This window comes from Malania oleifera, chromosome 5 (genome assembly GCF_029873635.1).
Source record: "Malania oleifera isolate guangnan ecotype guangnan chromosome 5, ASM2987363v1, whole genome shotgun sequence".
In the NCBI taxonomy this organism is placed as follows: domain Eukaryota; kingdom Viridiplantae; phylum Streptophyta; class Magnoliopsida; order Santalales; family Ximeniaceae; genus Malania; species Malania oleifera.
Window position 1 is genome coordinate 6,005,324 of NC_080421.1, and position 22,178 is coordinate 6,027,501.

The following is a 22,178-nucleotide window of genomic DNA, read 5'->3' on the forward strand; positions in this document are numbered from 1 at the left end:
ATTTATTATAAATCTGTATTATAAATTTATAATTTATATAAATTCATAGAAAAAAATTATAATTATAATTTTATGGTATCGAAAGACTCTTTTATTTAATTTTAAAAATTATAAAAAGCATATATTTTGTGATTTTGATGGCTGGAATTTTAAAATTTTAAAATATTATATATATACATTTGCTAAACATTGTATGTTTTGATATGATTAATCACAATTAATATGGAATAATTATTAAACCGTTAAAGGAATTTAACAATTATGTTTAAGAAATTGATTCACAATGATCCCAATAAAAAAGTGGCAACAATTTGCTAAATCATTTAAAGAATTTAATAATTATATTAAATTAAAGAATTAAATATACAAAAATATAATATTATTATATATATTTTTAAAAAACCTAAATTTTGGCATTTGGCAATGCAAAGCCGCAAAAGGTTCGCATGCCCATGTGTTATGTATGTGGTGGGGAGAGCTGCTTTGGGATGAACATGGGTGACCCAGCTGTCGGTCACCCTCTACCGATCTACGGCGGAGGGTTACCGCCTCAGCCGGTGAGTCACGGCCCCGTTTGGGGTCTGGATAAATTTGGATTCTTGCTGTAGAATTTGGGTTCTTTCTCTTTTCTCCATATTTTTATTATTGTTGGTCCCGGAGGCTGCTCTGTATCTTCCTGCTGATGTTGAAGACTCTGAAGTTGACGTGGGTTTCTGTGTTCTGACGATTGAATTGCATCTTGCCTCTCGCGGATCATGCAACACCCAGTTTTTGTGAGTAATGGGTCTCCTTGGTTGTGCATGTTTCGATGTTTAATTCAATCTTTACTTGCTGTCTGGTTGAAGAAATTTGAGTTTTTCTTCTTAGTTTTGTTGAGGACTCTGCGGTTGGTTGTCAAGAAAGCATGGTGAGAGAAAGAGAAAAGAAAAGGAATCCTCTGCCATTTGCAGAGTTGTTTGCTTGTTTCGGGCTGGGATTAGCTAGTGGAGTTTTTTGTTTTTGGGGGAGGGGAGGGGAGGGGGGGGGGGGGGGTGGGGGAGGAGGAAATGGTTAGAGACCCAACATAGAAAATGTTTGCTTCCTTTCTTCGTGATGGGAAGTTTTAGTTCATTTCTGTTCCGCGCATTCTTTTAGTTCGTGTGCTCTTGTGGTCTGCATTTTCGAAATGGGAGATGTTTGGATTCAGTTGAAACTTAGATGGGTTGGGATTTTTGCTCTGACGATTGAGTTGCCTGTAGTCTCCGATTGATCGTGCAAAGGCCAGTTTGTGAGATTTGGTTTATTTATTTTTGCTTGTTTTGATGTTTAATTCACTCTCTCTAGCTCTCCGGTTGAAGAAATTTGAATTTTCCTCCTTGTTTTGTTGGAAACTCCGTGTTTCGTTGGTTGTCAAGAAAACAGGGTGAAGAAATTCAGGTGTTTGGTTGTCAAGAAAACATGTTGAACTAAAAAAAGAAAAGAAAAGAGAAGCTGATGAGTGGAGGTTTTTATTTGGTGGTGGTGAATAGTTTTAAACAATGATGAAAAAAATTTGTAGTGCTTTTCTTGAAGATGGTAAAATTTGATTCATTTCTCTTAGTCCTGCAAAATAGCATAGCGAGCTTATGTAATGTTTGTAATCTACATTTTCAAAATGGTAAATGCTTGATTCAACAGAATTTTTTAGGGCTTTGGGTTTTTGATTCTGATCGGTTTGTGTCATGCGAAGTAAATTGTTGTTTATTGCTACAAAGAAGAGTGCTTCTGCTAGGTCTTAGTTGTTATCTGGTTAGGGTTTTGTTGATATGGTCTGATTCATGTGTGAACATATTTTATTCTTTTTACTTATATCTCTTAATTTGTGATTTGATTCTCCTTAGTAAATGCAGTTTTTGGAAATCTTACCATGGTTTTGTTGATGCTGAAATTCTTGATGAGTAGGCTTATTGTATTCTTTTTCGTAAGTATCTTTTGTTAGATGGTTTAATTCTTGTTACTAAAAATGCAGATTTTTGAATTCTAAACCCCCTTCATCAGATTGCTCTTATATACGTTTGTAAAAATTGGGATGTCTACCCAATCCGGAGACCTGTCCCAGAATGGAAACCTTAGGAATATTGATACTCTTTGTACTCTTGATGAAATCGAAGAGTGTGACTTATCGAGGCTTTTGGGGAAGCCACGACCTCTAAATATGGAACGACAGAGGTCATACGATGAGAGGTCGCTCAGTGAATTATCCATTGGGCTGTCCCCTCGTCACTCCTTGCGGAATGCGGAGAATTCTTCTCGAGCAATGGACCATCTCGATAATGTATTTTCTCCGGGTAGAAGGTCTGGGTTTAATACACCAAGGTCACTAATGGGTTTTGATCCGCATCCGATGGTTGCTGAAGCTTGGGATGCTTTGAGGCGTTCTTTGGTGTTTTTCCGTGGTCGACCAGTGGGGACTATTGCTGCACTAGACAGTTCTGATGAGAATCTTAACTATGATCAGGTGTACATCTTGATTCTGTTTCCTTATGTGAAATAGCTAGAATCTTTGTGTTGGCTTTCCTATTTACAACAATTTGAAAGAACATTATGTTGGATTTTGGGACGAATCAACAAACTGAAGGTTCATTAGCTAATATTTTTGAGTATCTTTATTATCGGGGACTGTTCACATGCATACACATGTTTTTTTAATGGAGAGGTGATGTACCACACTTAGAACCTAGCTATGCTCACACAAATGACTTAACAGCTAGTTCTTATTTTTGGTAGAAAGAACAAATTCATTTGTGATAGCTGAAAAAAATCTGTGAGTTATGTTATCCAGTTCATCGTTCCATTTAGTTTGTGTTAAGACTCCCCTCTGGCAATGTCAAACCTTTTCAGATACTTAAAAGTGTTTCTGTGCACAACATTTTTTTTTTTTTGAAAAAAATTATGTAGATTTCCTTTGTTATTAATTATCAATCGTGTTTTTTTTTTCTTTTATTTTATTTTAAAATTAGGGGTAGTGAAATTGGTCCACTACGGTCACTGACTCTTTTTGTCTGGATAGGTGTTTGTGAGAGATTTTGTCCCCAGTGCATTTGCTTTTCTGATGAATGGGGAGCCAGAAATCGTCAAGAATTTTATTTTAAAGACTCTTCGACTTCAGTCTTGGGAGAAAAAGATTGATCGCTTCCAGCTAGGAGAAGGAGTGATGCCAGCTAGTTTCAAGGTATTACATGACCCAGTCAGGAACTATGAAACTTTGATGGCTGATTTTGGAGAGAGTGCAATAGGAAGAGTAGCACCTGTCGATTCTGGATTTTGGTGGATTATATTGCTTCGCGCATACACAAAATCGACAGGAGACTCTTCCTTGGCTGATTTACCTGAATGCCAAAAGGGTATGCGGCTTATTCTAAGTTTATGCCTTTCTGAGGGGTTTGACACATTCCCAACACTTCTCTGTGCCGATGGATGCTGTATGATTGATCGTAGAATGGTGAGTTTCTTGCAATTCTTTTACATAGTTGTGTTAGCCATTTTGATGCAGACACTCTTGGATGAAGTTTGCTATATACTGTTTTCCAGCACTTTATATTATGAGATGATGTTGTTTTAACAGTATCATGGCTTTCCATCCTTCCAATCCAAGAAGGGGGAGAAGGAACACTATGACACCTAGTGGATAAAGAAAGATAAAAAAAGGGTTTTCTGTGTGTGTGTGTGGGTGGGTGTTCCAATCCCCCGCATATACTGTATCTGCTCAATGGCTTCTTGTTGATTTACTGGTTTCTAACTTCTAAGTATGATGCTTTGTGTTTATAACCGTGTTCATCTGCAAGCTATTCTAGAATATTTTGGTCTCACTTTTTTCTTTGGGTGCTGTCAGGGTGTTTATGGGTATCCCATTGAGATACAAACCCTTTTCTTTATGGCTTTAAGATGTGCTTCGCTTTTGCTTAAGCAAGATGTTGAAGGGAAGGAGTTTGTGGAGCGAATAGCTAAACGCCTTCATGCCTTAACCTTTCATATGAGAAGTTATTTTTGGCTTGACTTGAAGCAGCTGAACGACATATATCGATATAAAACAGAGGAGTACTCTCACACTGCAGTTAACAAGTTCAATGTAATACCTGATTCTCTTCCAGAATGGATTTTTGATTTTATGCCATCTCGTGGTGGCTATTTTATTGGGAATGTCAGCCCTGCAAGAATGGATTTTCGTTGGTTTTGCCTGGGCAATTGTATAGCAATTCTATCGTCTCTGGCAACCCCAGAACAAGCCACTGCAATTATGGATCTTATAGAATCACGGTGGGAAGAATTGGTGGGGGAAATGCCGCTAAAGGTTTGTTATCCAGCCATAGAAGGCCATGAATGGCGGATTATTACGGGATGTGACCCAAAAAATACCAGATGGAGTTACCACAATGGGGGGTCTTGGCCAGGTATACTTCTGCATTGATAGCTCTTATGGCATAATCCAAGATTGATTCGAAACTGCTAATACACTGTTTAATTGAGCTGTCAATCCAAGAACAAATTTTTGTATCAACTTTTTGCATAATCACAATTTTACTTGAAAATTTTATATTTATGACATGGCACTCAGCTTGATAGAATGTGTTTCTAATAGATTCTGATTCATGCTAACTAATTGGTGCAATGGCCATAGAACAAATCTTCAATGCTCATGAACTTTTAATTTCTTGACTATGCTCCTAAAACTTTCATGTGTCCCAGTCCTATTGAATACCTGACATGACAATTCTTCCAAATTGTCAATATCCACAATCGATAATTATATAATAATTTCAAGTGCTAGAAAGTAGAAACTCTTTTTTTTTTATATTCTGGCCATAAAAATTTCCAATCCCCTTTTGACATGATCTTTGGTTGTTGTCATGGATCCAGTGTTACTATGGCTCCTCACTGCTGCATGTATCAAGACTGGACGCCCACAAATTGCAAGACGGGCCATCGAACTTGCAGAAGCCAAGTTGTTAAAAGACAACTGGCCCGAATACTACGACGGGAAGCTCGGTCGATACATTGGGAAACAAGCTCGAAAATCCCAGACCTGGTCGATCGCTGGCTACTTGGTGGCAAAGATGATGCTTGAAGACCCATCTCATGTGGGTATGGTGTCCATTGAAGAGGACAGACAGATGAAACCCCTCATGAAAAGATCAGCTTCATGGACTGCCTGAGACAGTCATCTTCTTCTTCTCCTTTTCCTGTATCCACTTGCCCATTACAGCTTTAAACATGTTCTGCTAAGATGATTTGGAGAAAGGGAGCTGAAATGGAGATTCAGGTTGGGACCATTTTGCCACTAATAAGGTGCATGAAGCATAGGCAGCAAACAAATGGGTACTCATGCTTTTTTAGAAAGGCATTAATAAGCTTCCTATCTTTCTTTCAGCTTTAGCCAAACAATTATTTTGGGAACAACTCAACAAATGGAAACCTTTCCTCTCTTGTGGTTTTGTTTGGCTTGGCTTTGCTTTGTTTGGGAGAGTGTACTTTTATTATTATTGTTATTATTTTTCTCAAAGAAGTAGTGGATACAATCCAAATCGAAAAAGTAAAATAAAGGAAATAAAAACTACATAAGCAATAAAGAATAATCGCCAAAGCAATAAAAGGTATTCTTATCTTTTGAGGAAAGTTCTTATTTTAGTGTATTGCAATGATGATGGGGTTGTATACTTTCTCTTCCTAGGATGCAACCATGTTTGAGAATAATTAACTATATTCTATAGAAGTTTAGTTAGCACAAAGGATCAACTTGAATTTATGATGATAACTCCATTGTGGGGTGGGCTTGTGTTCCTTATTCATATTTTATTATATTTGTTTTATTCTATACATATCTTGTTATAGCGAATTCATATTCTATTTTATTATGTATCATGCATATTTCAAAAAGTGATTTCCTTAGTGCTTGAAAGACGAGACCAGAGGTGTCCGAATATACGAGGAGAACTTGGTTGAAATTTCAATGAAATTAATTTACCAGTGAAAATGCAAATGTATTGCCCACCAAGTTGTAAAAAGATGAAAAAAAATGACATAAGCATCAATGAGAGGCATTAAAGAGTGATTAATTAGGATCGAATATTTTCTTTTTTAAGATTATTAATACGATGCATTTATATAAAGAGTTTTCTGTGAGTCAACGGGAATCGTGGATGGTGAGAGTTGTCTGTGAGTCAGTGGGGATCGTAGATGGTAATGGAGATGTATCCTGGGGGTCAGGTTGGCCGAACGTCCAATTGATGTACGGAAATCGTGCCCGCATTTCGAACTTTATCCTGATCAGCGAGACCTGGGGGCGAAGGATGCTGATCCGTAGGTCTGGTGCCGCACGAGGGAGTCTGAAGGGCTTGTTGGTTGCTGGAATTCCTATGTAATAAAAAAAAATTAATGATGTATTTTTATTATGATTATCATTAAAACCCAATTCAATACCATTTTACTAAAAAAATATTATTGATAATTAAAAAAATACGATTGGCACTCAATATTCATTCTTTATGTATTAAATAAAAAAATTTATCTCTTATTTTTGTGATAAAATCACAAATTTATCCTTTGAAAAGAATATAATTATTATTTAAATATGATAAAATAAAATTATGCCTTGTCTTTTGTTAACCAATAAAAAAGGAGTTATAGGCTTTTAAAAAAAATGGCTGTGCATGATTCACAAGCGAGCCCCCACATAAAAGTGGGACCATGACAAGATGGACGGTCGCGATTGGTCAACTACCATCACCAACACCAGAAGCAACAAAACGTGCATCAGTCCAACTCCATTTGGTCCCAGATACTCCCAAAGCCCCAAAATTTTCTCGCCCCCCAAACACTCTCCTCATTCCCCAATTTTCCACTCCATCCATCTATTCATCGCCTGTGTTAAACTAATCGATCTCTCGCACGCACTCTCTCTCGGTTTCCCTCGGTTTCTCACCTCTACGCCATCGGAGAAAGAAATCATGAAGGCACCGAGAAGGCCGATTCACGCGGTGTCAGCGTGGGTAAGGAGGCAGCCTCCGAAGGTGAAGGCTTTCCTGGCGGTGGTTTCCGGTATGGCGGCGCTGGTGTTGCTGCGCCTCATCGTCCACGACCACGACAACCTCTTCGTTGCCGCTGAAGCTGTTCACTCCATCGGAATCTGCGTGCTCATCTACAAGCTCATGAAGGAGAAAACTTGTGCTGGTAAAATATCTAATTGACCAAAGCACAAAACGATAGCAGAATTACTGTTGCTGTGTGATATTTCGGTTTTTTCTTTTTCTTGATTGCATCTCCGGTTTTCTTTCTCTTACAGTCTTACTTAGGGTTTCTTTGTCTACTGTAGATTTCAGTCTCTTTTTGAAAATTTGTGTTTTTATTTTTTGTTTTATTTTAAAAGGGTAATTTTTAGCTTCACTGAAGAGTGTGTTGCACCCAATTATCGTGGAGATGAACTGGGTAATGCTGCAGATACGCTGTATTAGCTGTCGATATCATGCTGATTGCTGACCTATAAATTACTTTCATTATTCATTTCTATCGTCGAATTTACATTGCATTATGATTCCGGATTGCTGCAAGTAGCCTACTTTTTATATTTCCAGTGCTTTTATTGCTTTGGCGATTTTTATTTCATTTATTTCTTGAATTGAAATTGATTTGCATGTAATACTCTTTTTTTTTTTTTCACTTTGAAGACCCAAGGAAACAAAAGTACCCATTTGTTCAATGGAGTCTAAAATGTCTCTTTGGCCAAATTGAGTTGAATGTTGTTTCTTCTGTCTTATATATATGTAGGGCTAGAAGTACAATAAGTGGGAAATAAGTAAATAATATAAGAGAAACGCAAGAATAGACTCAAGGTTTACGTGGTTTGGCTTATAGTTTACATCCATGGGGGAAGATAGTAGGAGAATTTCATTATTGTGGAAGAGTTAAAATACAAGAGCATCCAAAATGCAGACTCTGTCATCATCTAGAAAGACTCAAAAAGGACCCATAAATACATCTCCTCAAACTAACTCCCTTCTCAAATTAGAGGAGGCAAAATAACTCTCTCTTAAATTAGGGAGGCAAATTAACCCTCCTTGAACTCAACTTTATCCTTTTTTTTTTTTTAAAAATTGTTTTTTTCTCCTCTCCTTAAATAACCCCCTATTTATTACAAATAGCTCCTGTTTGGATGAGGAAAAAAGCTATCTATTTATTACAAATAACTCCTCTCCTTGAATAGGGGTTTGTTATGATGGGCCAACCATATGAAGGCTTCCATGATTTATATATGAGGGAAGAAACAACATTCAACTTAATTTAACCAAAGAGTCATTTTAGACTCCATTGAACAAATGGATGCTCTTGTTTCATTAGGTCTTTAATGTGAAGCTTCAAGATTCAACAAGATAATTTTGATGCTCAACATAACTCCTATTTCAAATTTATCTTTTAAAGTTATATGACTCATCAACCTTAGCATTCTCATTTAAGCAAAATTTACCTTTTTCCTCCCCTAGATATGTTGCCTCTTAGTTGCCCAACATTCTGATCCATATAATGTAATTAGTCTTATTGCCGAAACACTTCTCTGTTTTACCCAACTTGCTCTAACTTTATGCATTAAATCTTCTTCAATTTCTCCTTCAGCTTTCATAACTAAGAGATATCAAATTTTGAATCTTGAAGCTTCACATTAAAGAGCCAAGGAAACAAAATTATCCATTTGTTCAATGGAGTCTAAGATGACTCTTTGTCCAAGTTGAGTTGAATTCTATTTCTTCCCTCTTATATTTATTGAAATTTAGTATGCTTGAAAAAGTAGTTGAAAAATTATTTGTCTCTATTTCTCTATGTAGTTTTATAAAATTTTAGGAGGATTATTGGAGAAAATATTAAACTTGGTTTTGGAGCTCCACGGTTTGGTGTTGCTTTCTTTGTTTTAACTTTTTTGTGATAAAAAAAGTAATAAACTTGTTTAAGAAATGATTAGCACTAGTAAATTTGATACCTTGGATCTGTTATCGAAGCTGAAGGAGAAATTGGAGAAAATGTAACGCATAAAATTGAAGCATGTTGAGTAAAAGGGAGAAGTGCTATGGCTGTAACACTATTTGCGGTATATGGATCAAAATGTCATGCAAGTAAGAGGCAAAATATCCCAAAATAAAGGGTAAAATTTTCCAAAATGGGAATGCTAAGGTTGATGAGTGGTATACCTTTAAAATATAAATTTACAAATGAACACATTGTGGGCAGTTAGCATGGCACTTGTAGAAGATAAGGGAAGAATTGTTAAGATGGTTGGAGATGGGTCACAGTGCCAATAACATACATGAGTAGTGAGCTAGGGGAGGGTAGGACTTAGAATAACATGTATAGAGATAGTGAGTAAGAATTTGACAGCCTTGCCCCTAGATTGTGTGGAGTAGCAAAAGAAGAGTAATCATGTAGTTGACTTTCAATAATGGAATTTAAGAGGCTTGGTTGTTTCTCTAGGCAACTTAATTATATGTCAATACTTCAGTGAGTATTCGCATTTGTTTATTATTGAACATTACAAAAGCTAAAACTTGGAGAAATAAGACAAAATATAAAAGGGCATCTCAGGCCACAAGGCTTCTTGCTTTGCTATGGTAGGGGGAGGGTCGTCACAGTGTACATAGCCTTACCCTTGCTTTTATGCAAAGAGACTACTTCCTTGGGCTTGAACTCACGACCAACCGGTCTTAAAATAGCAACCTCACTGTTAATCTAAGGCCCGCCCTCAAATAAGATAAAATATATGATGTAATTTTTCTTATATTAGGAGGAATATTGGAGAAAAGGTTAAACTTGATGCCTGATGATCAATAATTCAATAACACTAGTAGATTTTGATACCTTGGATCAATTATCTAAGCTAAAGGAGAAATTGAAGATGCAATGCATAGGGCTATAGCAGGTTGGGTAAAACGAAGGACTTCAAGCATATTGTGTGATCATAGAATACCTTCAAAATTAGAAGGAAAGTTCTATATGACGGCTGTAAGACAGACTCGACTATGCTATATATATTAGCATGTTGGTCAGATGAGAAATAACATATCAAAAAAGTAAAAGTTGTTGAGATGAGAGTACTAAGGTGGATGAGTGGTATAATGTTAAAGGATAATTAAGGAATGAACATATTTGTGGTAAGTTAGCATAACCCCTATAGAAGATAAGGGAGAGATGACTTAGATGGTTGGGACATTAGTAGTGGGGGCCAAATTGTGCGCCGGTTAGGAGTGAGTTGAGTTAGTTTCTGTAAGGAGCAGTAGAAAGGGTAGGGTTAGACCTAAAGTAATTTGGAATGAGATAGTGAATAATGATTTAATAGCCTTGAATTTGTCGGAGGAAATTGCCCATAATCGTGTAAGTTGGTGAAAAAAAATTCATGTAACTGACCCCACTTACTAATACTTAAGGTTTGGTTTGTTGTTGTTGTTGTTGAGGATTACAAAAGTTTGGTTGTTTTCTTGGTGTAGAATTTGATTTTATGTTTGTGATATTGTAATACGACAACCAAAACCAAGCCTTGGGTCTCTCATATGTCATCTTTGTAATCTGTGTTTGAATCTGTAGATATATTTTTGTTTTGACAACTTTTGAAATCAGTATTATTAAGAGTTATATGAGCTTTGAACGTTTCCCAAAAAAGAAAGAAAAAGAAAAAGGAAAAGAAGAGTTACAAGAGCTTTTAGCATTGTATTCTATTTGCTAGTTCTATTGGATTTTTCAGGTTATGTAAATTTCTCATAGTGTTTCATACCAGTTCTATGGTTTCTCAGAGGTTTCTTCTTCCAAAGTAAAATGAAAGAATGAAAGAAAGGAATGAAAAAATGATGGTTGCGTGACCTTAACTCGATGAAAAAATGATGGTTGCGTGACCTTAACTCGTATCTAATTTGATGATTGTAACCCCTCAGTTATACCAATGTGCAAATCTTGGTGTTGATTGGTGTTAATGATATGGCTATGCAACTAGGGGTGTACTTGGTTTTTTTTTCGGTTCGGTTATTGCCAAAACTGAAAACGGAACCGAACTCCTCAGTTTTTAAAACTACGGAACTGAAATGGAACCGTAAACCATTGGTTTATAAAAAAGCCAAACCACTGGTTTTCTAGTTCGGTTTGGTTATTTTCGGTTTTATCAAATTTTGAACTATTAAACAATTTTAAAAAATCCTTCAAAGCCCAGGACTCTGGGCTAGGCTGCAACCACAGCCCGTCTTATAATTTAGAACAGGTTTTGAACTGGGCTAAGGCTTTGAATACAAAGGCCAGCACATGAGACGAAAGTGAAGGGAGGATTCAACTTGAATATATAAGGGGGGGGGGGGGGTGGGGGTTGAATTTGTTTCTTTCCCATTTCCAACCGATGTGGGACTGGGAAAGGGACTGGGAAGTGGGAAATAGAATTATGGGCAGGACTAGCCGTGTAGCATTCTGGAACTGGAAGGCAGGGCAGCGGGCAACCTTTCCATTTTGCTTGAGAAACTTGATTGTCCCACATTGACAATCTTACAACTGGGGGCTGGGGCAGCCTCATATATAATCCCACTGCCACCCCAAGATTCTCATACTAATTATTGTAAACTGATGGTGATGAAGTATTTTATTAGTAAGGGTATTAGCCATTTTGATTTTTAATTAAAACATTAAATAATAATAAATTGAGCAATGAGTGTACGACCACTCTAAATATTAGTATTATATAAAATTATACAATTATAATTTATAAATTCAGTTTTCGGTTTTGTCGGTTCGATTTTGGACCAAAACCAAAACCAAAATTTTTTATCTTTCAGAACCGGAACCAAAACTGCAAACCCAAAGACCGAATGAAGATGCGTTTCAGTTTGGTTTCAGTCCAGTTTTCGGTTTTCCACTAATTTTTGTAAACCCCTATATGCAACTATCCTGCTGATTTGTGTCACAAGGGCCAGGATGTAGGAGTGTTGTTGAGCTTCAGAATTTATCTTGGATTTATAATTATTCATTTGAGAAAAAAGTGAATAAACAAATGAAAGCAAAATCTCACATATTTCGTCCTCTTCCTCTTCTCTTGTTTTGTGCTGCAAATTGTTTTTTGTGGACTTGATTTCATTCTGTTTGTGTTATATAAGGTTTCCTTTATGACGCATGTTGTAGATTTAACAGGGCTTAATGGCTGAGAGTTTGTGGTTTATTCTGATTGCTGTATCTTTATGGTTGCTCTTTTGGTATTAATTTCCTCATGTCGGATTTATTGTAGGTCTCTCGCTCAAAACCCAGGAGCTAACAGCTATATTTTTAGCTGTTAGATTGTATTGCAGTTTTGTTATGGAATTTGATATACACACCTTACTGGATTCGGCTACATTGCTAACAACCCTGTGGGTTATATATATGATTCGTTTTAACTTAAAGTCTAGTTACATGGAGGACAAAGACAACTTTGCAGTTTATTATGTGGTGAGGATTCCACTCATTTGTATGACATTATTTTCCTCTGTTTTTGTGATGCAAAGAGCAGTTTTGTGGGTTCAAATTTGAAAATTTGCAGGTTTCCAGAATTCTGTGTTTCATGCATATGTTTTCTGTACTAATGTTTCGATTTTTTTTTTATGAAAATAAGTGAAATATTGAAACAAGTTTAGTAGTTTACTTTGTTACTGTGCAAAGAAAGGCTTTGATTCAAGTGGCAATATAACATTGTGGGAGGTTTATATATATAATATTATATTATATATAATTTTATCTGAAGATAGTTCTCTTAAACACTTCTAGCAATATAATCATTGAAGGCAACAAACTGAAGATAGTTTTTATCAATACTTTTTTCTTTGTGCTTGAGCTTTCATACTGCTTACAAGTACAATTTAAATCTGATCCTGGTAACAGGCAGGGCAATATTGTTTTGCGCCTCTTATTTACAGTTTCTTTCTAATTTAATAATATGGCATAAAAAATTCCCTATGTTGCATTGGCAGAGTTAGTAATTGGTCTTCATTGACAGAAGTGAATAGAAAAAGGATCTGTCAGAGTACATTAACACGTTCATTAGTGCATATTGACATGGTGCCATTAAGCTTCTTTCCGCTTCTTTCATCCTGCTCTAACTCAGTGATCAAGCTCACGGAAACTGTGTGTTAGGATTCTTGGCATGCAAAACTTTTGTTTCTTCTATCCTGGTTTCACTGTTTTTAGGAATAAGTTGTTTCTTAGTTTCACTTTTTTGTGTAACAAGAGTATTTGTTTTGTTAATATTTATATTAATTTTATTGGATTAATATGTACTGTTTTTACTCCAAGTGCAGTTAATACCATGTGCTCTGTTAGCTCTTTTTATTCATCCCTCAACATCGCACCATATTCTGAACAAGATTTTCTGGGCATTCTGCGTATATCTGGAAGCTGTTTCAGTGTTACCCCAATTGCGGGTCATGCAGAACACAAAGGTGCAATCCTATGATAGTGCATATAACTTATGACTTATGAGTTTACTCAAAGCTGACCAAGTTTAACTGTTCTCTCAATTTGATTGGTTTTCATCATTTTTTTCAGATTGTTGAACCATTTACAGCTCATTATGTATTTGCATTGGGTGTTGCGAGGTTCTTGAGCTGTGCCCATTGGGTTCTACAGGTTTGATCTTTCAGAGTTGAATCAAATGATTTATAGGAATTTGTTCTGTTTCTTTCAATTTGGAATTTAAGTTCTGTAAAAATTGCCCTTTTTGGAGTGCTAACATAGCATCTTCTTCTCCTGAAAATTGTTTGGACTTTGTTTTCTCTAGTGATATTCATGCTAATTTGTTTTTCAATGTTATGAACCTGCATAATGAATGGTTTTTGAGGGAATGGTTTTGGAGTTGGATGGCTGGTTACACTGTTTCAGTTGCTCCTTATGTATTCAATCGTTTAGGTACTTTCACTTGCACTGCAAAACTGTCCCAGCAGCTTTCCCCCACAACACAATTTTTTTTCTTTTCCATTGATCAAATTTGTTTATGAAACTTTTAACTGCATTCAAGGGGCATTGATATTGTTTGTTCATTTTGGACTTAGCAAGAATACAATGATACATTTCTATCAAGAAAAATTGATAGCTCACATATCCACACTTCATTTGAACATATATTGGGTGGTACAGCAATATTTTTTCACTCCTTTACTCTTTGTTACTATTGTTTTTGCTTTTGTTGTTTTGTTTCTTCGTTTGTGGTGGTGTTTTTTTTTAATTAAAGAACTTGATGTGCACAGAAAATTCTGTCTTGAAAACTTTCTTGCTCTTCATTGGATGCAAGTTTGCCAGTAATACTGTTTTCTGTCACTGCCAACAGGTTTTAGATTCTCGTGGGCACTTACTGGTAGCTCTGGGCTATGGATTATGGCCTTCCATGGTTCTTATTTCTGAAATTGTCCAGACTTTCATCCTGGCAGACTTTTGTTACTATTATGTCAAGAGGTTGGTTTCCAAGTTTTATATATGTGATATGCCATTGTTACAACTTTGACAGCATCAAAATTAAATTCTGTTGGCGAATCTGGGAGCATGAATTTCAGAACTTGGATTCAGACAAAATATTGAGTGTTGTCCAAACCTACACTAGTCCTAACCTGAGATTTGAATTCCAAGTTCCCAGGGTATATTTATATTCTTCTCACTGTTTGTTTTTCTGCAGCGTTTTTGGAGGACAGCTTGTGCTCCGTCTTCCCTCCGGAGTGGTGTGATTGGAGATCTCTTGCATGCCACAGTTCATCGGCATACTGGCAGCTGAAATTTGCCTAGAAGCAGGCAAATGTGGCTGGCATTTTCTCTAGGTTCTTTCCTTCTGCTCTTATAGAGTGTTCATGTTCCTACTTAGAGGGAATTGAAGATGGATGCTTGTAAAGTTTGGGAATGCTGGAAAATCTGGGTGGATATTTAAGTTTGGCATGTGGTTTTTCTACCATATAATTATATTAACTTCAATTGCGCGCACCAACACTAAGCTTAGCTTTGTATTGAGCAGCACCCTTAAGTTTTTTTGCAGAATGGAATAGGGCAAGAATAGAATGAAATGAAATGAAAATTGATAGGAAACACAGAATTGAAGTCATAATTTGATTTTTTTATTTCATTCTTAAAGGCCGATCTCACCTAATGGGGATGTTTTTTATTATTTTTTTGTTTCAAACGTGTAGATAGGATATTTCAATGCGGACAAGGACTGTGTAATCGCGACAAATATAGTGTTGGTGATGCTCAGTTGGGATGGGAACAAGAATATAAAAAAGAAAAAAGAAAATGGAAATAAAAATAACCACTTATTGTATCAACTTTAGTAGGATCAGCTAATTGATGCCTCCTGCATTCTCCCATTTTCAATTTTGCCCAAGAGCTCTCGACTTTTATATGGGTGGCATCACATTTTATCTTCTTTCGCTTATAATGGGTGGTTTTAAACTTACGGATGGCTCTAAATTGGACTCATAACTTTTTAGAAAGCTATAAAACTACTCCAATGTGAGGAACATGCATTTTAAATTATGTAATTGTTAAAACGACAAGGTTTCAGATTAGAATGGAAGACGATTCAACTTGAAGCCTTGATAATTTATATAAAATTTAATGAAAGTTTGTTCCATATAAATTCAAATTAGTTTTTAAATAGGGAATTTAGTTGTATTTAAATCGTTTGCCTTGAAAATCTGCATGTCTTGTACTTTTTTTTTTTAAAGAAGGACGGCACCTTTATTTATTTATTGATATATCCTTACTTTTGGTGGAAGAATACCGTGATTACAAGACAAGCATTGAGAGATTACAGATAGAAAAAATTAAAGGCCTCCAAAAAAAACCACCTATATCAAATTAAAACAGGATTACAAATTCAAACAAAGTTAAACAAGAACATAACAACCAATAACACCCCATGTATCAAACCAAACAAAAGGAAAAAACAAACCTATACCAATATTAAAAGGAAACCAACTAAACATATCTCATATAAGCCGTACCCATCTTATCCAGTGATAACTCTAGGAAGTTGACTATTATTTATAAACAAACTATTCCTCCCTGTAGCACCTTGTCGAGTCGAGGTATCTGTCACTTTATTTCCTTCTCTATACAAGTGATTTATAGAAAAGTCTACTCCCTCCAATAAATCAATAAACTGCTCCCAAAAATCCTACAAATACCACAAGAAGCATTTTTTGGATTTTATCCAATTTACTAAAATCTTCGAATCACATTCAATGTCAATATTGGTATGACCCAATTGTTTATAAAACTTTATTCCTTCCATCACTGCTCTCAATTCAACTTCATTATTAGAATAAGAACTAAAATATTTTGAAAAACCAAAAATAAAAGAACCTGTATAGTCTCTAAAGATGCCACTACCACTCGCCGACCTTGGGTTCCCTAAGCTGCTCCCATCCAAATTTAGTTTCAACCTCTTTTGTCTTGGTTTTAACCATCTCACACCTTACATAGTTTTATTCCTTTTATTCACAATTTGCACTTTCAGATTCTGTAATATCCAAACATCAGCATCCTTGAACTGAGCCATAACAGTCATGTTTGTACTCAAAATCCTCGCCCAATTCTTAATGGATAGCCACACATCTGTACTACTCTTCAATTTTCCCTACATTCTAGTCACACATCTCATTCTCCACAATTTTCCAAACTACTAAATAAGGAATCAAATCCATCAATGTTCCCAATTGAGAGTATAAGGAAGTCCTATTAAACTACATTTTGGCTATTTCTTTCCAACTTTGGTGCCTAAAGAAAGGTACACCTACTTCCACAAAAACCTTCCTCCATACATCAGCAGCAAGATCTCCCTTATTTAAAACATGTTCCACATCTTCTGATTGTCTCATCTCACAACAATCACATGTCGAAGCAAGTGATACCCCCACCTTCTCACCTTTTCATCAACGCTTAAGCACTCAAAAGCAGCCTTCCATATACAGATAGCAAATTTCTTCTGTAACCATTTGTTCCAAACCCACTTTGCCCAATCAAACTTTGGAGCTCTAATTCTGATAGCATCTCATGTCGACTTTGTATTAAAGCTACCATTCTTTTCTGGGAGCCATAGCAGTATGTCCGAAGAGTTTTTAAGTTTTCCAACTCTTTCCATCACTTCTTCCGCTTTATTAAATCTTAGAATCTTTTGCAAATTTTCTATATCCCACACATTATTAATAAAAAAATCTTTTAATCTGATATGTGAATGTGCACCATTTGAACACTTTAAAAACAAAGGTCCCGAATCCATAAACTTATCATACCATAACTTTACATCTCCTTTTCTAACTTTCCACTTAGATTTACTTAATAGCTCAGACATACACTATATAATTTTCCTCCAAAAAGAAGAATCCGATCTATGTGGCCTGCAAAGAGTAATATGTCATCCTTTAACATATTTAACTTTAAAAAATCTAGTTCATAAAGAATTTTGTGTTAATAACTGTCAACCAAACTTCATAAACAACGATCGTTGCACTTCTGAAATATCTCTTATTCCTATACCCCCATCCTCCACAGGAACACACAATTTCTTCCAAACCCTCCATTTCATTTTTTTTTCCATCCTTAAATCTCTAGAAAAAAGAGGCAAACATATCTTGTATCTTTTTTATCACCAGTTTCGAGGGCATTTAGAACAACTAACAGATGCAATGACATGCTCGAAAGCACATGTCTCAACAAAACTAGACGACCTCTTTGAGACAATTGTCTACTTTTCCAGCCCTCAATTTTCTTACTGATTTTTTGAATTAAAGAGTCAAAATGACAGCTCTTCAATTTACCATCCACGATCGGCACTCCCAAATACATAAAAAGAAATTTACCTTCAATAAAATCAGTCTCTTGTAGAATTTCTCCCTTCCTCTGAGCACCCAACTTCTTTGAGAAAAAAATAACTGATTTATCTTTATTCACCATTTGACCAGTCCAACTTTCATACTCCTTGATCACCTCCATTAATTGTCTAACAGATTTTTTACTAGCATTAACAAATATAACAACATCATTCGCGTACATTAAATGCGATATAATAGGTGCATCATTCAGATGCGCAAATGGTAAAATCCGCTTCTCAGTCATCTTTTTTTGGATTAATTTAAAAAGAACTTTTTCCATGATGATGAAAATATACGGGGACAACAGATCCCCTTGCCTAAAGCACCTTTTTGACTTTAAAAAATCCTTGTAAGTGTCATGCATCATAATAGAAAAATATGGAGTAGAAATACAATTCTGAATCAACTTATAAAACTAATCTGGAAAACCAAGAGTATGGAAAATCTGATCTACCATCTGTCACCCCACTTAATCATAAGCTTTGCTTATGTCAAACTTTAGCATCATATTACCTCTTCTCACCTGCCTATGGAATAATTTTGTCATCTCTTGAGCAAGCGTTATATTTTTAAAAATACCCCCCCTTTCACAAAAGCAATATCATCTTTGAGGTTCTCCCTTACCGTATCCATCACATCATTTTTAATAATCTTCCAGTAGGTTATATAAAAAGAAGACTCAAAACCATCCAGACACGGGCTACAGTTCACAGAAATAGAAGAAATAGCTGCAAATACCTCCTCCTCAGTCGATTCTTCCTTCAACTGTCTTATAGAATCCTTAGAAACAACCTATTGGATAATACTGTCCAGATTTGACCTTTGCACTAAACTATTTTGCCCCAAAAATTACTCAAAATAATTCACAGCCTCATTATGAACCATCTGCATATTTTCCAACACCGAACCATCAGGAAGCACCATTGAGTTCACATAAGAATTATGCCTTCTTTGCGCAATCACCGCATGGAAAAACTTTGAATTCTGGTCACCATCAGTCAACCATTTCATCTTTGCTTGCTGCGCTAGCCTTGTCTCTTCCCTTCTATACCATACCTCCAATTCAGCCTTAGAAATAAGGAACTCTTCTTCAACTAATTCTGAGTACTTTGTTTGTAGTAAATTCTCATATTTCTCCACCCTTTCCTCCAACTCTTGAATGACACCACCAACACGACCAAAAGTCTGTTTATTCCACACCCTAAGCCTTTCTTTTAACCTTTTCAATTTACCCGCTAATTTACAAAACCTTGAATCCGCCATAGTATGTTCTCTCCAAGATGATTCAACCATTTTCAAAAAATCCCTATGCGACGTCCACATGTTCAGAAATCCAAAAGGCGTTCCTTTCCATACTTGCACCCAGCTATAATATGACAAGAGAATGATCTAAAGTATTTCTTTTCAACAATGATGTCTTAGCTTCACCGTATTTTACAGAAAAAACATTATTAATCAGCACCCTGTCAAGTTTTGTCCAACTTCTCGTCAATCCTTGATGACCATTATACCAGGAAAATTGACTTCCTTCAAATCTGAGGTCCAATAATCCACATCTATTAATACAACCATTGAATTCAGCCATAAATGAACCCAAGCTAGCCTCATCTGACCGAATTACATTAAAATCTCCCATAACAACTCAAGCCACTTCAAAACTTGACATCCCCTGAAGTTATTCCCATAATTTTCTTCTCTCAATATGATAGCATTTAACATAAACAAAGGTAAAAAGCAGAGAACCTCTATCTTCTGCTAACAAAATTGTCAAACATTGATTTGAAGCATCCACCCAATCAACCTGAACATCATCATTCCAGAACAACCAAATTTTCTCACCTTCCTCTACATTAGAACAAAAATTAGTAAATTGCAAATACACAACCCACCTTTGTATCTTCTCCACATCTTGAAAAGGTTCAGAAATAGCCAAAATTGAAACTTTTTGATCTTTCACAATTTGTTTCAATCTTCTTTTCAACGTGCTCAACCCTCTTATATTCCAAAACATAACTTTGCCAATCATAAGTTCAATTTTTGAGGCACTGCCTTAGCCCTCTTAGATTTTCTTACTTGCCCATCTTCTTTATTTCTTCCTTCCGATCCACCCATTATCACATTACCTGAATCAGAGCAATATTCTCTTTGAGTATCAATGCAAACCTCCATATCTCCCTTATATAATACATCATAATTATTCCTACACACCCCACCCTTCTCGCCCCCCTCTCTCTCATCCACCTCCTCCACCAGAGACTCCTTCCCATCCTTATCCTTTTCAACTTCTCCACCCCTTCATCAAAAACTCCGATTTTTGGTGTAGTCCTAGAACAACCACCTAATTCTACCTGCACCCCTAACATCCCTGACTTATGATCTTGAGAACATTCGACTTTCTCTCCACTATTCTTCTCTACCAAGTTTACTTCATCACTTTATGTGTACTTGCATTACTAACCTTATTCACAACTTCTTTATTTTTCTCATTTACATTCGAAGGACCACTTACATCTCCATTCTTCTTCTCCTTCACCCTCTGATCCTGAATCTGCAAAACAGGACATTCCTCTTCAACTATCACATTTTCTTTTCTACCCACTTCTTTCCAAACCATCCCATCTCCCTCCTTCCTCATACCTACCTTCCTTTTATCTTTAGGCTTTACTCCAAACTGGCACCCCACATTAGTGTGACCTTGCCTACTACATTTATTACAATAGAAACCCCTCTTCTCATATATTACCCTTTGCCAACTCTGCTTTTGTCCTACCACCAACGAAAAATCCTTCACAGAATCCTCATAAAAATCCACTTCAACACACAATCTTGCACCAGTGGCTAGTGTTTTATATAATGTGGCATTATCCGTACCCAAAAATCTACCAAATTTAGTGGCCAAACTCTGTAAACAGTCTTGTTTATATAAATGTAAAGGCCAACTTAGTAAGAAAATCCACTGTGGTGTGATAGATGACTCCTTGTTGACATCGAAATTCACGGACCAGTTAAATAGCCGAAATTGGCACCCTGTCACCCATCTTCCTTCTCGTGCCCATGCATGAATGTAGTCCTTTTCATTTACCAAATGTAACAAAACATGATAGTTGTTTATACAACTTATCATTGGAACTTCAGAAAGATCCCAAGATTGGATAATATGCCTCTGAAAGACATTGATAGACGGCCTTTTAGAAAGAAATTTAAGCACCAACGCAAATTTCAGATCCTCAGCAGCCTTTTCCATCTCCACATCAGAGAAAACAAAACCTAATTCACTATTAATCAGTTTCGGCTTTCTCAAAGGGATTTTGAATTTCGAAGATGGAATTGGCCTCTCCAATGCTTCCGTAAACGATTTCCCCCTAGCAAAACCTTCCCCTTTTTATGACCGTATCATCCCTCGAACCACTCCCCGCAACCTGTAAACCATCGTCAGCACCTCCCCTCGACCCTCCGATAACAGCTACCGGAGACGGGGCGGCCATGACTAGCGGCTAGCTGTTTTCCATATTGAACACCAACAAATAAAAAACCAACCTTTTGTGGAGAGAGAAAATGGAACCTGAGTTTCGATTGCGCCTGCAAACTCCTTGGCGTGTGGTGTCCCTTCCCGGTGATTCACAGTAACGATAACGCCGTTGGACGGAGTGCTACGTCGTTGCTGTCACTGTATGTCATCGCAGGTTCGCCGTCATTGTTGCTGTCTCAGGTTCTCTTTTGCAGCCCTAACTCTTGAAGAAAACCCAAAAGCTTCCCATCGATTCGCAGAACCGAAACTTTTGTTGGAATACGCCGACGCGCTACGTCATTGTAACGACCTCAAAATTCTTATCATTTTTTTTTTGTTATATATATACAATAAACATTCCTATGCAGCAGAAACACAAATCATAAAACCATTTATATATAAACTGTACAATACCAGAATCCAGAATATACAGACCATACAAAATATCCTTCCAGTGACATCTACTAAAAAAGATATACAATTCTGACAAAAACTCACCCTATAACTAGGGTGACTTGAGCTACACTCTATTCGCGAGCCTGATCTGCTCGCCTCACTGGCTCACCTGAAAAATGTAAAATAATGGGGCGAGTCGATGCTCAGTAAGTGGAAATATGTTATTATTAGTGTGTGGCAACTAAGTTAAAGATACTTTAAAAAATGATAACTGAACTGTAATGTAATGATTTATCTGAAAAACATATCTTTCTTTCACAATTTAAAACATACTGTATCGTCTATTTTTCTACTTTTCATACCGGTAATATCATACTACACTCATCATATACTGTAAAACTATATATATATATATATATATATAT

The 22,178-nt window shown here is 36.2% G+C and overlaps 2 protein-coding genes across 4 annotated transcripts; both read left to right on the forward strand.

Moving 5' to 3' along the window:
- The first annotated feature begins 419 nt into the window (after positions 1–419).
- LOC131155359 (probable alkaline/neutral invertase B) lies at positions 420–5,442 on the forward strand. 3 transcript variants are annotated; one of them, XM_058108430.1, is made up of 5 exons: positions 420–773; positions 1,988–2,476; positions 3,029–3,460; positions 3,851–4,409; positions 4,876–5,442. In XM_058108430.1, the coding sequence occupies exons 2-5, from the start codon at positions 2,048–2,050 to the stop codon at positions 5,169–5,171; spliced, it is 1,716 nt and encodes a 571-aa protein (XP_057964413.1). In that variant the 5' UTR covers positions 420–773; positions 1,988–2,047; the 3' UTR covers positions 5,172–5,442. The 3 variants fall into 3 exon arrangements, with proteins under 3 accessions (XP_057964413.1, XP_057964414.1, XP_057964412.1); XM_058108429.1 differs by having other exon boundaries at positions 500–773; positions 2,017–2,476; XM_058108431.1 differs by lacking the exon at positions 4,876–5,442 and having other exon boundaries at positions 494–773; positions 3,851–4,508.
- A 1,215-nt stretch (positions 5,443–6,657) lies between these two features.
- LOC131155360 (uncharacterized) lies at positions 6,658–14,965 on the forward strand. Its single transcript, XM_058108432.1, has 6 exons — positions 6,658–7,185; positions 12,251–12,450; positions 13,296–13,436; positions 13,543–13,623; positions 14,321–14,445; positions 14,663–14,965. Exons 1-6 carry the CDS (start codon positions 6,711–6,713, stop codon positions 14,709–14,711), a joined length of 1,071 nt encoding a protein of 356 aa, XP_057964415.1. The 5' UTR covers positions 6,658–6,710; the 3' UTR covers positions 14,712–14,965.
- Positions 14,966–22,178: the final 7,213 nt, after the last annotated feature.

Excerpts from the sequence above, each read along its gene's own strand:
- LOC131155359 (XM_058108430.1), top strand. The coding sequence starts at position 2,048 with ATGTCTACCCAATCCGGAGACCTGTCCCAGAATGGAAACCTTAGGAAT. Across the intron at positions 3,461-3,850 it reads GTATGATTGATCGTAGAATG|GGTGTTTATGGGTATCCCAT; the intron begins GTGAGTTTCTTG and ends GGGTGCTGTCAG. Across the intron at positions 4,410-4,875 it reads CAATGGGGGGTCTTGGCCAG|TGTTACTATGGCTCCTCACT; the intron begins GTATACTTCTGC and ends TCATGGATCCAG.
- LOC131155360 (XM_058108432.1), top strand. The coding sequence starts at position 6,711 with ATGGACGGTCGCGATTGGTCAACTACCATCACCAACACCAGAAGCAAC. Across the intron at positions 7,186-12,250 it reads GAAGGAGAAAACTTGTGCTG|GTCTCTCGCTCAAAACCCAG; the intron begins GTAAAATATCTA and ends GATTTATTGTAG. Across the intron at positions 14,446-14,662 it reads TGTTACTATTATGTCAAGAG|CGTTTTTGGAGGACAGCTTG; the intron begins GTTGGTTTCCAA and ends GTTTTTCTGCAG.